At 43.6% G+C, this 13,725-nt stretch overlaps 1 protein-coding gene across 2 annotated transcripts in view; it reads right to left on the bottom strand.

Moving 5' to 3' along the window:
* atg4da (autophagy related 4D, cysteine peptidase a) overlaps positions 1-13,725 on the bottom strand; it is a 26,528-nt gene that overhangs the window by 12,122 nt on the left and 681 nt on the right. Inside the window, exons 2-8 of one of the 2 annotated variants that reach the window (XM_043695029.1) lie at positions 7,935-8,232; positions 7,223-7,306; positions 6,887-7,123; positions 5,365-5,731; positions 4,018-4,088; positions 1,460-1,605; positions 1,089-1,167 (exon numbers count right to left, since the gene is read on the bottom strand). In XM_043695029.1, the coding sequence (XP_043550964.1) occupies positions 1,089-1,167; positions 1,460-1,605; positions 4,018-4,088; positions 5,365-5,731; positions 6,887-7,123; positions 7,223-7,306; positions 7,935-8,142 (1,192 nt within the window). In that variant the 5' untranslated portion in view covers positions 8,143-8,232. Of the gene's footprint in view, positions 1-1,088; positions 1,168-1,459; positions 1,606-4,017; positions 4,089-5,364; positions 5,732-6,886; positions 7,127-7,222; positions 7,307-7,934; positions 8,233-13,725 lie in introns of both variants that reach the window. The other variant, XM_043695028.1, reaches the window with a different exon arrangement.

Here is a 13,725-nt window from a genome sequence, read left to right as displayed (position 1 = left end):
CCTTGTCGAACGCCTTACTGAAGTCCATATAGATCACATTTACTGCTCTGCCCTCAATCTTCTTTGTTACTTCTTCAAAAAACTCAATCAAGTTTGAGAGACATGATTTCCCACGCACAAAGCCATGTTGACTATCCCTAATCAGTCCTTGCCTTTCTACTGTTGAAATCAAAAACCATTTACTTCTTGTTTCTCTTTATCTAGTGTGCTAACAACACCTTGATCTCACCCAATTGATCCATCTTCGGAAATGATGCAGATACTGAGGACCGAGGAGAGATCTGGCAGTGGGTAGTCACAGCCTACCTGCACACTCACCTGGAGTCACAGGTAAGGAAAGCCCTTTACTCGGGTTGAAACAGGGCACTGCGGCCAAGTCTCAGCGTTGAACCTGGGGGGTTTCCTTTTCAGGATCAGAGCCAAATCCACCTCACCCCAATCAGGCCTAGCCATTCCTGAGCCCATCCCTCATTGCACTGATTCCCAGGAACAACATAAAAATAAACAAAGGGAAACCGGTGGCCTGTGCTTGGAAACTTGTGGAAACTTCCTGTGAGACATCACCATTTAAATGGTGTCATGTTAGGCAGGCAACATTCTGTTCTCTCAGGAAGCTATCAGGTTCATTATCAAAGACTGTAGCAACCCCATACGCACTGTTTCAGACAGATGTGCACAATGATGAAATTTCAAGGTTTGTGGAAAGATTTGTAGCTCGGGCAGCCCCACAGAATCCAGGTAACAATGAACTGCATCATCTATTCACTGAGCCAGTGCTTCTTACAAATAAGAAATATTATCCTATTCCTTTTCCCTCTGATCCTACTTCAAAGTCTCCTTCTCTTTAACCAACTCTGAGTATCAACGATGAGCTTAACTCTTCAACATTTATCACAGCCTATTTCCTAACTACAGTGATTATCATTCACACTCAATAGTCTCAACATTACAATCCCAGTTTACAACTCACTCACAGTAACAGATCATTAAAAGATGCTCATTCACAAACAACTCTTTACTCTCCTTGCCAATCATTTTCCTCTACCTGCAACTCTGGACAAACACACCGCCTCTACTCGAAGACCTACCTTGAAAGCCAATGAAGTAAAGGGAGTGTTTCGGTTTCCCACCAATGATTCCAATGCAACACTCAAGCTTCAGAATCTCCTGAAATAAACCAACATGGATTAGATTAGATGCCTGGCACGCTGTTGTGCTATGTGCTTAGCAAGGCTACATGAAACGGTGGACAGGAAGACACATTTCAACACACCAGTAAAGAGCTGGATACCAACAGGAGAAAGAGAAGAACACTGAGAGCAAAGAGAATGCTAGAGGTTGTTGCTGATGCAAAAACTTTGCATTTAAAGAGCAAAATGAGTGACAGCCACTCTTCGTGCACTAGTGAAACATTAAGCACTGAACCTACTAACGCAATCATTCTAGATTCCTTGCCTACCTTCACACACTGCATGTACACTGGATTGAGGTTCTCTCCTCCAAGTCGAACAGGTACCAGGATGATGACAGACTTCCAATCCGAACCAGGAGCCTTCCCACCCTTTAACGGTGTCTCACAGAGATTCACCACGTCACCTTTGTACACTGCCTCAGAAGGAAATAAAAATTGCCAATTTCCACATTGCCACAGGAAGCATTCCAGAACGATCATGTAAAATATAACGTACTGCAGAACACTGATCACCAGCCCCTCTAATATCAGTACCTGATCACTGAGCACAATATTTGCAGGATTCAAACTTGGAGTGTCCAAAACCTTACTTGAAAATATCTGAGAAACAAAACATTTAAAACAAATGAAGGCTTCAGATCCATTAAGCAAGCAATCAGTCACTCCTTTCATTGTGACACACAGTAACATTCAACATCACTGCACTGCCATGTGGTCAGTTATTCATACGAGAATGTCACTTTGTCACCTTGGTCCCACTCGCAGCTCGGACTCTAGTCGAGAAGTTAGGCAAAGGTATCAGCAATGACCCAATAGTGATGTTCTTGCCTTGTGCTGGGAAACCAAGCTCAAACCGTGTTCCACAGAACTGAAAATAAAATCTAGACTGACAATTCAGTGCAGTATCGAGGAAATGCTGCAATGTAATGTGCTGCAACTTTTCAAATAAACTGTGGCTCCTCTGTCCCCTCAGCTAAATGGAAAAGATTCCATTAAACTCTCATAACCACAGCAAAGGCATTCATCTGGTGCCCTGGTCAATATTCAAACTACCTTACCAGTCCAGATAACCTGGTTATTTATCTCATTGCTGTGGGAGACTCAGTTGTTATTTCCCCAACACAGCTACAGTGCACAGCAGCTGAGAGGTACTTCAGGGCATCCTGAGGTCACAAACGCTGCTCTGCAAATGTGACTGATTTTCGGAGAAAACATCATTACCAGCTCTTAGTCAATTGGGATGGCGGGAGCTATGAATCAACACCTGTCCTTTTCTGACAAGTGTTGCACAAATAAACACTCGAAATATACTGAATTCTTCAAACCTATGTGGAAGGATGTTCTATCAGAGATGTTCCGAGCATGAGGAACTGAATGTTAGATGACTAGTGCTCCAGGAAATAAATCCAATTACAGCCCCTCAACGCGGAATGTCGAAGCTGGTACTTTAGTCTATTTTATACCATCCTCTCTGCCTACAGAGAAACAAATTCCCCAAAAATTTACTTCATTACTGGAACGGGGGAAAAACCCAAAGAAGAAATTTGCCTTGGGCTATCACCACGAGTCACCCTCCCAAAGGCTAGAGGAGCTCTAATGGTAGCGATAAGCAGTGCTGATACCCATAACAAACTCAAGTGTGTTTGGCTTTGAGTTTGCTGTGTACTGTGTAAACACATACTTAGAGGGCCCTTCAATTCAACACAAACCAGCCCGGCTCGGAGAAGGTCGGCCCATCTCAGTTTAGTAGGCAGATGTTCTGGCAACCAGGAACAGCCAAATGGAGAATTCAGGGGAGACAGTGGCTTGAGAAGTTGATTATTCATGCAACTGGTCAGGCCAATGAAGAACAGCTGCAATCACATGACTCAGGAAACTCTGAGGCCATTCAGTCTGCCATGCCTATATATTCCAACCAATTAGCCTTCTGCAGTGCCCTGACTTTGTTTCCCTTCATGTATTGAGCTCATGTTATAGACAGTAGGTACAGGAGTAGGCCATTCTGCCCTTCGAGCCAGTACCACTATTATGATCATGGCTGATCATCCTCAATCAGTATCCTGTTCCTGCCTTATCCCCATGACCCTTGATTCCATTATCTTTACGAGCTCTATCCAATTCTTTCTTGAAAGTATCCAGAGAGTGGGCCTCCACCGCCTTCTGGGGCAGAGCATTCCACACACCCACCACTCTCTGGGTGAAGATGTTTCTCTTCAACTCTGTTCTAAGTGGCCTACCCCTTATTTTTAAACTGTGTCCTCTGGTTCGGGACTCACCCATCAGCGGAAACATGCTTCCTGCTTCCAGAGTGTCCAATCCTTTAATAATCTTATGCACACAGTACTCCAGGTGTGGTCTCACCAGGGCCCTGTACAGCTGCAGAAGAACCTCTTTGCTTCTATACTCAATCCCTCTTGTTATGAAGGCTAGCATGCTATTAGCTTTCTTCACTGCCTGCTGTACCTGCATGCTTGCTTTCGTTAACTGTTACTGTGGAATCAGATTGCATCCAGATGACAAGAGCTCACGGTGTGAAAACTAAGTGTCCTCTGGCTCCTTTGCCATTCACCTTCAATTAGTGCCCTCTGATTACTGACCCTCCTGTCACTGTCCTGGAAACAGTAACGTAAATTTACCATGTTATTCAATACTCCCACCATATGATACAAGTAAAAACATAAGTAAAATATCTGGAAGAAAAGAGGAACTTATTTTCCAACTTATGTTGCTGTTGTGAAACTAAGAAGGGACTCTTCGTCTCACTCAGCAATAAGCAATGTAGTACTGAATATATTCTCCTGCCAAGGTTCACAGGACACACCCACCTGTGCAATCCTGTGCCACATAAACTGCAATGTTTAATGATTCAGATTCTTCAGCTCTTTCTACTGCTCTCCTGAAAGAAAAACAATCAGGAATGAATGCCCCAAATAAATGACAGTGATGATAAAAACAACAGCAAACCAATTCAGCTCTCCGTCCTCAGATTCATTCAGGCATACAACTGTACAGGTGTCAGCCACCTTTCAGCACCTCAACCAAGTGACAGAGTCATAGAGATGTACAGCACAGAAACAGACCCTTCGGTCCAACCCGTCCATGCCGACCAGATATCCCAACCCAATCTAGTCCCACCTGCCAGCACCCGGCCCATATCCCTCCAAACCCTTCCTATTCATATACCCATCCAAATGCCTTTTAAATGTTGCAATTGTACCAGCCTCCACCACTTCCTCTGGCAGCTCATTCCATACATGTACCACCCTCTGTGTGAAAACATTACCCCCATAGGTCTCTTTTATATCTTGCCCCTCTCACCCTAAACCTATGCCTCCAACCCTGGCAACATCCTTGTAAATCTTTTCCGAACCCTTTCATGTTTCACAACATCTTTCCGATAGGAAGGAGACCAGAATTGCCGGCAATATTCAAATAGTGGCCTAACCAAAGCCTATGACATTGCTTGATGTTTTTTGTGGAGACAGTATTAGAAAGGCACTGTAGTCCCAGTAAGGGCCTGCGGAACAGTCATTTTTCAGAGGCAATTTCTGAACAGGGATTAAAAGAACTTGGCTTACATCACTGCATTGAGCACTGATCAATTAACTCACCCGAAACTATCACAGGCACTAATCCCTGCTCAAGAAATAAATAAAACACATGCATAATTTGGTAATTATGACTCACCTCACAGCAACTTCTCATTAAAACCTTGTATTTAACTTCTAAGGTCACTAACCCACCCTTCACATCTCAAATGAGTCAGCCAAGTATGGTCTGAGCAATGAGCCATCCCAAGCCCCACAATGGACTACAGCTCAGAGTGGGAACACTACACTGTGCTGAGGAAGAGCCACCTTTCTGCAAGTGTCATTATTCAGACCAAGGCCTTGCCCATCTGCTTGGCTGAACATGGAATATTGTGACATTACCCAAGAGCAGGCAGCGAGTTCCAGCTGCTGTTCGGACATTCATTCCTCAACCAACACCTCACTCACTGTACTGGGGCTTTACCATTCTCAAACTGACTGCTACATTTGCCTCCATAACCATCACTATCCAAAGCATTTTACAAATAATGGATTATTATAGAGTCATATGCAGATTATTTAAAAGGTGTTGTATTAATGCAAGTTCTTTTGTTGTTGCTGGCACAGACAGGCTTTACTTACTTGATTATATGGGCCACAATGGACGGGCCATACCAGTCCCCAGCCTTCTTCCCTGATCTCTTCCCATGCTCCACTAACTGATGGACTCCAAATGGAGCTTTGGGGTAATCTCCAAACCAGGAGATAATTTTTCGGTGCTCCAATTCCTCTTGGTCTACAGTGTACTGGTCCATGTTGGTCCGTCTCTGTGCCTGTGTAGGTCTTTGCATTACAGTGGTTCTCTGCGTATCCCTGAGGCTTCTACTTCTGTCCAGTTGTGAGCCAAGGACCTCAGAGAAGATGGGCCAGTTTAAAGTGTTTGATTTGGATGGCGATCTGGATTCAGCCTCAGATTCGACAGAAAGTAAAACATCAGACCAGGTCCAGTCTGAAAGAAGACAGAGCATAGAACAGTTCAGCACAGTACAAGCCCCTCAGACCTCGATGTTGTGCTGACCTTTTATCCTACTCTAAGATCAGACTAACCTACATAACCCTTCATTTTACTGTCTTCCATGTGTGTTTCCAAGAGTCACTTAAATGCCCCTAATGTATCTGCCTCTACTACCACTGCTGGCAGTGCATTCCACACCCCCACCACTCTCTGTAAAGAACCTATCTCTGACATCTCCCCTAAACCCTCCTCCAATCACCGTAAAATTATGCTCCCTCGTGACAGACATTTCCAACCTGGGAAAAAGGCTCTGACTATTCACTTCATTTATGCCGCTCATCATCTTGTACACCTCTCTTCAGTTGCCTCTCACCCTTCTTGGCTCTAGGAGAAAAGCCTTAGCTCCCTCAACCTTTTTTTCAGAAGACATGCCCTCCAGTTCAGTCAAAGATCAGCTTGAAACCAGAGATGCCAATAGCAATCACCAAACTCATTCTCCGGAGGATGATTTGTCTGGAACCAGGCTGTGCTCCAGTATTGGAAGTGTTCATGATCTTACTGAAACAATTTACTGTGTAGTGGTAGGCTATTGAAAGGGGACAGATAATTATCACATCCAAGACTCACCATGTCCTCATCCAACACCTGCAAACTTTTCAACTGCAGGGTTATATATACATAAACCAAATCCAATCAGGGTTAGGTGCTCTTTACTGGCAACAATCGTGGCGGTGAATTGTGGGTGGTGAGGGAAAGAGAGAGATAGCAGGCAGGATTACTGATTATTAGGCTACTCTCCAACGCCCATAAGCGAACATACCCACATCAGGAAAAAGCAGTGGCATGGAGATGTCAGTGCTGCACAGGAGTGGACAAAGTCAGAAGTCACATGACACCAGGTTGCAGTCCAACAGGTTTATTTGAAATCACAAGCTTTGGAGCACGCCTCCTTTGTGAGGGGAAGGGAAAAGCAGAACATTGTTGGACTTCACGGGCCTTCCTGTGTAAATAGTTACGGCAGCTATTTCAAACACTTGCAGATATAAAAAGATGACAGTCTGGACAACCATTGCTCACATCTTGGAGTACAGTTTGAACAACAGGCAGCAGAGGAGACAGAAAAGCATAAAACAAAGGGACAAGACTTACTTCGAGACAGAAGATGAATGAGAAGTCCCTGAGCCAGTAACATCTGGCCACTGCGTAACATGCAACCCCAGCCACAGTCTGTGGTCCACACAGAACCCTCCAGCTGAGGAAATTCACGCCTGTACGTCAACCAGATCCGAGAAGCAAAGTCCTTGCGGAACAATCCCACCGAGGGAGGAGAGGAACTTTGGTTGCTGCCGGTCTCGTAACTGGTGTCTGAGTTTGATGGCAAATCAGCTGCTGACAGAGAGAAGCAGATGACAATATTACCAACTGTTTGGATAGTTAGTAGCTTATAAAATCAGTGAGTGGCTGCCCCAGAGGGGCACAAAATACCTTCTGACTCAAAGCAGTAGCACCGGCCCAGAAGGAAAATGGGGGAGGTTTTGCTGAAATTTGTTCTCCCTTTCACAACCCAACCTAGGAAGACACAAAAGGAACAGGTTAACACACCTGATGACTGAGGGCAATCCTCTCCACCCTCTGGCCTGACAATACCACTGGCTGAGGGCAAGATGAGGACACTATTTCCAGAAGGAGATGCTTGGATTAAATCCCAATTTTATGCCACTCAGTTGATTTTCTCATGCTGTCAGGATCTGGAACGTGTTTGAGCAAGTTCCCTGATCATTGCTGCTGAAAAATCATATCAAACTCTAAATATTAACACTGATTTGTCTCCACAGATGCCGTCTGATCTGTTGAATTTCTCCAGCATTTTGCTTATTTCCTGATCATGACTGTCAATATACAAAAAGTAGTAAGAATTCCAACTTATTGAGAACAGGCCAGCAGGTAAAGGGGACAGGGGTTTTAAATCCCAGCCTGGATAGAGTTCGCCAATTAGACAGCAGGGGTAACTAGCATTAGCATGGTCCTCGCTTCAAATCCAATAAGTACAAGAAAATCAACTGAGGCCACAATGTCTTGACAAGGGAATGGGGGGAGGACAGGAGATGGGACCAAGCACTTTCAGACCCGGGCTGCAAACAAAGAGCAGAACAATGTCAGGAAGTTTTGGAAATATTCCCATCCAAAAAGTCCTCACCATATTTGACATTGTTCCATGCTGTCATCAGCTTAGCTTTAATCTTGTCTACCTCATCTGGTTCAGTGTGTTCAGACTTCTCTGTTGAATGACAGTGGCTATCCCAGCTGTTCTTGTGATCACTGGGAAATGGCCTATTTGATCCGGAGGGATGCAGGTCCTCCTGACTTTGGACATAGTGAATAGAGGTAGGCGAGACGGAATTCATTGGTCATGTAGTTAACTGTGATGAAACACAGCATTGGTGGGCAGTGCATTTATTCCTTTGTCTGTTGGCCATCTAGAATACGGCAAGAACCTGTAACAGCAGGGAAAACATACACAAAAGCAGTTAAAATCCAGCAAATGATGGAGGTTATAAAGTTTGAAACATTTGCCACAAACATGTAACCATATTACATATTTTGCCAAAAAAGCTAGTCTGCCTTTAAAACGGACATAATGAATCTAAGCAAACTGCTCCCAAAAGCCACATGACTTTATGTAATCTACTGCAGCCCAAGCAGAATACTTGATTGATGTTAATGACCCCTTTGTGATCGATTCCTAAGTGAGGATTCCAGGCTATCCAATGAAACCTCAGTGTAAAGACTTAAAACTTTTACCATGTCTAAAAGATGACAGGAGGGACATTACAAGGAATTCTAGCACAAGTGATTTTGCTTCATGGAACCATGATTCCTCACAGTTAACATTTCCAGCCACAGTGCTTGTTTGTGATAAAAGCTAAAAATTATCCGGCCAATGTGATAAAGACATCCAGAACTCGTAACTGCAACAGGGAGAGGAAAAGCATCCAGGTCAAAATCCAGGTACAGTGAAAGGATTGCTGCACTGAAGCAGACTACAACAGCCACAACCTACAAACAATACAAAATGAAACAAAGGACCCTTATTCAATGCCAGGTCGTGGTCTGCATACCAAGTTCACCTGTGAGAATAATGTCAAACTATTTAACTACAGAAGCCATCACATCAACCCCTTCATTTCAGAAAGAACACCTTCAGGTTGGTCAGTCCTGCAACAATAGTAAGCAGAGCCCGATCTCCATTGCACCTTCATACGTAATTGTTATCCTTACTTTAAGTCTTGGCAGCTGTATTTTTGTGAATAACTGCCACTTTTACTGAACATTGAAACACTATGCTCTGCCATTCATTATTCTTGGCTGATCAACTCAATTGCCTGTCCCACCTCCTATTCTCCCCCCACCCCCACCTTTCGTGATCCCTTTCGCCCCAGCTGCTATACTCAACTCCTTCTTTAAATCACACAATTTATTGGCTTCAACTGTTTTCTGTGATAGCAAATTCCATAGGTTCACCCTCTCTGGGTGAAAAAATGTCTCCTTATCTCAATCCTAAATAGTTTACCCCATATTACTGAACTGAGAGCCCTGGTTCCTTCCTGGAGATCCCAGTCATTGGGAACATCTTCCCTTTATCTGTCCTGTCTCGCCCTGTTACAATTATGTTTCTATAAAATGCCTCCCCCCAATTCTTCTGAACTCCAGTGAATATAAAGCCAAGCGATTCAACTTCTCTCCATACATCAGTCCAACCATCCCCAGACTCAGCCTGGTAAGTCTTTACTGCACTCCCTGTATAGCAAGAGCATCCTTCCTCAGGAAAGGAGACCAAACCTGATGTGGTCTTACCAAGAGTCAATAGAATTGCAGCAAGAAATCCTAGTTAAGTAACTTTCAGCAAAAGGGAGCTAGCCAACTGCATACAAAACCGGCTTGAAAGTAGGGGACAGAGGGTGGTGGTAAAGGATTGTTTTTCACTCTGGAGGCCTGTGACCACCGGTTTGCTGCAAGGATCAGTGTTGGGTCCACTGCTTTGCATCATTTACATAGTGAATGAGAGTACAGGAGGTATAGTTAGTAAGTTTGCAGATAATACCAAGCGGACAGTGGAGGCGATTATCTGAGTGTACATCAGCATCTGATCAGATAAGTGAATGAGCTGAAGTGTGGCAGCTGGAGTTTAATTTAGATAAATGTGAGGTGCTGCATTTTGGAAAGGCAAACCAGGGCAGGCCTTATACAGTTAACGGTAGGGCCCTGGGGAGTGCTGCCGAACAAAGACCTGGTGGTGCGGGTGCAGTTCCTCAAAAGTGGAGTCACAGTTAGACGATGGTGAAGGCGGCGTTTGGTAAACTTGCCTTCATTGGTCAGAACACCGAGTATAGGAGTTGGAATGTCATGTTATGGCTGTACAGGACATTAGTCAAACCACTTTTATGTTATGAAGACATTATGAAGATATGAAGGTGCTGTGTTCAGTAGTTCTGCTGCTACTAACTCTCCAAAGGTACACCCACATCTTCATAACATTTAGAATACTGCCTTCAACTCTGGTCTCCCTGCTGTAGAAAAGATGTTATTAAAGTTGAAAGAGTTCAGAAAAGATTTAGCAAGGATGATGCTGCCATCAGCAGGGTAAGGCTCCAGGGAGAGGCTGAATAGGCCGGGACATTTTACCCTGGAGTGTCAGAGGCTAAGAAGCGACTTTATAGAGGTTTATAAAATCATGAGGGGCATAGATAGGGGTAAATAGCCAAGGTCTTTTCCCCGGCGTAGGGGTGTACAAAACTAGAGGGAATGGATTTAAGGTGCGAAGGGAAAGATTTCAAAGAGATCTGAGAGATAACTTGTTCACACAGAGAATGGTGTGTATGGAATGAGCTGCCAGAGGTGGTGATGATGGAGGCAGATGCGGTTACAGCATTTAGAAGCCATCTGTTTAGGACATGGATAGGAAGGGTTCAAGAGGGATACGAGCCAAATGCTGGCAAATGGGACTAGATTAGTTTAGGATATCTGGTTGGCATGGATGAGCTGGACCAAAGAGTCTGTTTCTGTGCTGTGTAACTCTACAATTCTACAGCAGCTGCGTAACCCACTAATCTTTGATCTTGTTGAAAGTATAAAACTGTGCTGCTGGTTATTTTAAAAGTAGAAACTCAATCATTAAAAGCAGGCCATGGGCTAACTATAAGGAGATGTCTGGTGTCTGCTCATAAGGTCAGATAGAATAGTTGGAGGTGACCACAGTACAGGAGGAATGAGGAGGGTCACATGATTTGACTTGGATGTTCATTCACGAATTTATTTCACTTGGTAAAAAAACCTGCCTGCACAGTCACTTAAATAAAGGATGGATGGAGAAACAATTAGTAAATACACCCTGAGATAAAGTAACTGGCAATTACATTATCCATTTACTTGATACAGTCAGTGCTAGGACAGCGTGTGCTGTTAAATGTACAGTCAGTGCTGGGTCAAAACTACTTCAGATAAATAGCCTTCAACACTTGAGCAACCGTGAGAGAAGACAGCACCAAAAATGACCAGGACGGTGCTTCCATACCAGTTCATTCTACAGTCGAGCTTCTCTGGTATAAATGGGGTCACGATATCAGCTCTCCAGAGGCATCTCTCTATCAGCACAACCTTTCCACCAAAGCACTGCAGGAGAGGTCCCACATGGACACCAGGAAGGACAGGGTCAGCAGCTGCTCTGAAGCCTCCCAGTCACAGTGGACAGGAGAGGACATTTCCTCCTCTATATATAAAAGGCTACATAAAAATCAATATTGTTACATAATCAGAATAATAGTCATAATGTGATGGATCAGAATTTGCAACAGTGGAGATGTGAGACAATTTCAAATCCAACTCTAACAGCCAACAATTTGAAAAGGAAGCTCAGAGATATTTTGTTTCTCCAAACTTGGCCAACTTGGCTAAACTTTGGTTTCAGAAATGCCTTGGGAGAGGATGGGGTTGAAGAGAAGGACAGCATCAAGACCCGAAAGGGGTCAGGAGATTTCCACAATTTTCTTTAGGCTAATCTTGAGCTTTGAAAACCTGTAAGATGTCGTAGAAAGGAAAACCAAGGAATCTCAGGTCAGATCAGAGATCCTGGGAATGAATTTGAATGGGTGATTGATGATGAGGCCTTTCGACTGACCGACATTGCTTCCCAGTTCAGCAACATTCCTAATTCAAAATTTTCAGCCTTTTTTTTTTTTGAATCCCTCCATTGTTTTAGATTAGATTCCCTAAAGTGTGGAAACAGGTTCTTCAGCCCAACAAGTCCACACTGATCCTCTGAAGAGTAACCCACCCAGACCCTTTTCCCTCTGACAAATGCACCTAACACTCTGGGCAATGTAGCATTGACCCTCTGTATCACTATAACCTCCTGCAGCCCTCAAACCTGTGCTGTTTCCCTCCCCCCCTCAGGAGATTGATTAAAATAGTTTCTTAGACTGAGCTTTTGGCCATTGGTCCTGATATGTTGTTATGTGATTCAGTGTTGAACTTTGTTTAATAACACCTCCTGTTTTATGATGTTCAAAGTATAAACAAAGTTGTTGATGTCAATACAGAGGGGGGTTAGTGGTCTATTGCAAATTGTGACTACAGTTAGTTACTAACAGCTGTTCATAATCCTTAGGGTAACAAGTTAATACATTCACAAGAGCTCGTTTTATTTTTTATTTACACGAGGTGCCAAGATATAGCCCATCCCCAATTACCCTTGAACTGAGTGCTCCATCCCAGATGGCATGTTAATGGTGGTCTGGAGTCATGTGTAGGCCAGATTAGATAAGCATGGCAGATTTCTCTCCCCAAAAGACTCTAGTGAAGCATGTTTTTACAACAATGATAGTCATCATGGTCATCACCGAGTCCAGCATTATAATTCCAGTTATTAATTGAATTTAAATTTCGCTAGCTGTTGTGGTATACGCAAATAGATGTCGAAACTGAAAAGGAGAATTGCAAGTCTGCTTTCCAAATAAATCATGTGGCTTCAGAGCTGATTGCGCTCAATTTACAGAGGCATAAGTTGAAAGCAGTGAAGTGTCTCCAACCTTTCACACTTCTGAAATAAGCTTGTCAAATAGAGACCTATAAAACATGTCATAACATCATAAAAAATCAGTACAATGATACAACCTGCTTAAAGTTGTGTTCAGACACGCCACTGTTTTACATGCCTTAAAATCAAGAAAATTGGACCAACACTGCTTATAAATATTAACAAACAAGACACTGCTTACTAAAACTTTCATCCAATCAAAGGCAGACAAATAAAACTTCAGAATAACTCGATACTTGATAAATATCCGAGTGTGTTCCATCTTCCAGTCCAACTTTAATGATTTATAGATGGATAACACCACCTCTGGAACATGATACCACACATCTTGGCCTTTACCTTCAGGAAGAAGGGCTCATGCCCGAAACGTCGATTCTCCTGTTCCTTGGATGCTGCCTGACCTGCTGCGCTTTTCCAGCAACACATTTTCAGCTCTTTACCTGTTTTAGCTCACATTCACACATTTGAAAATGAGACACTTTCAACACCATCACTACTTCCAGAAGCCAACGGCATAGAAAGGGAAGACACATTGCACATATCCTATCCTCAATTTATTCCAAAACCGTAAAACTCTGGGACGCCATGTCCCCTCAAAAGATCCTGTCCCTCTCCAAATCACAATCTTTTAAAACACACAGACAAAACCCCATCACCTAGTCTCCCCACTAACACCATTAACGCTTTAAACTAGTCATGATTCACCTGAAACTCAAACTTAACAAACACAACACCCAAGGCAGAATGAAAGAGGGGAGAAGAGCTGCAATCCAGCACCACTCTCATCCAAAAGCTGAACAGAGTAGTTTCCCCAGTGGTCCCAGTGTTCATACATTACCATTGGCTAGTCAGCTGAAGCTGGGGGGGGGGGGGCAGCATAGTGGGTGTGAGGGGG

The sequence above is a fragment of the Chiloscyllium plagiosum genome, chromosome 8, assembly GCF_004010195.1.
Source record: "Chiloscyllium plagiosum isolate BGI_BamShark_2017 chromosome 8, ASM401019v2, whole genome shotgun sequence".
Classification (NCBI taxonomy): Eukaryota; Metazoa; Chordata; class Chondrichthyes; order Orectolobiformes; family Hemiscylliidae; genus Chiloscyllium; species Chiloscyllium plagiosum.
Note: the sequence above shows the minus strand (reverse complement) of the source record. Positions and strands in the feature narration are given on the sequence as shown.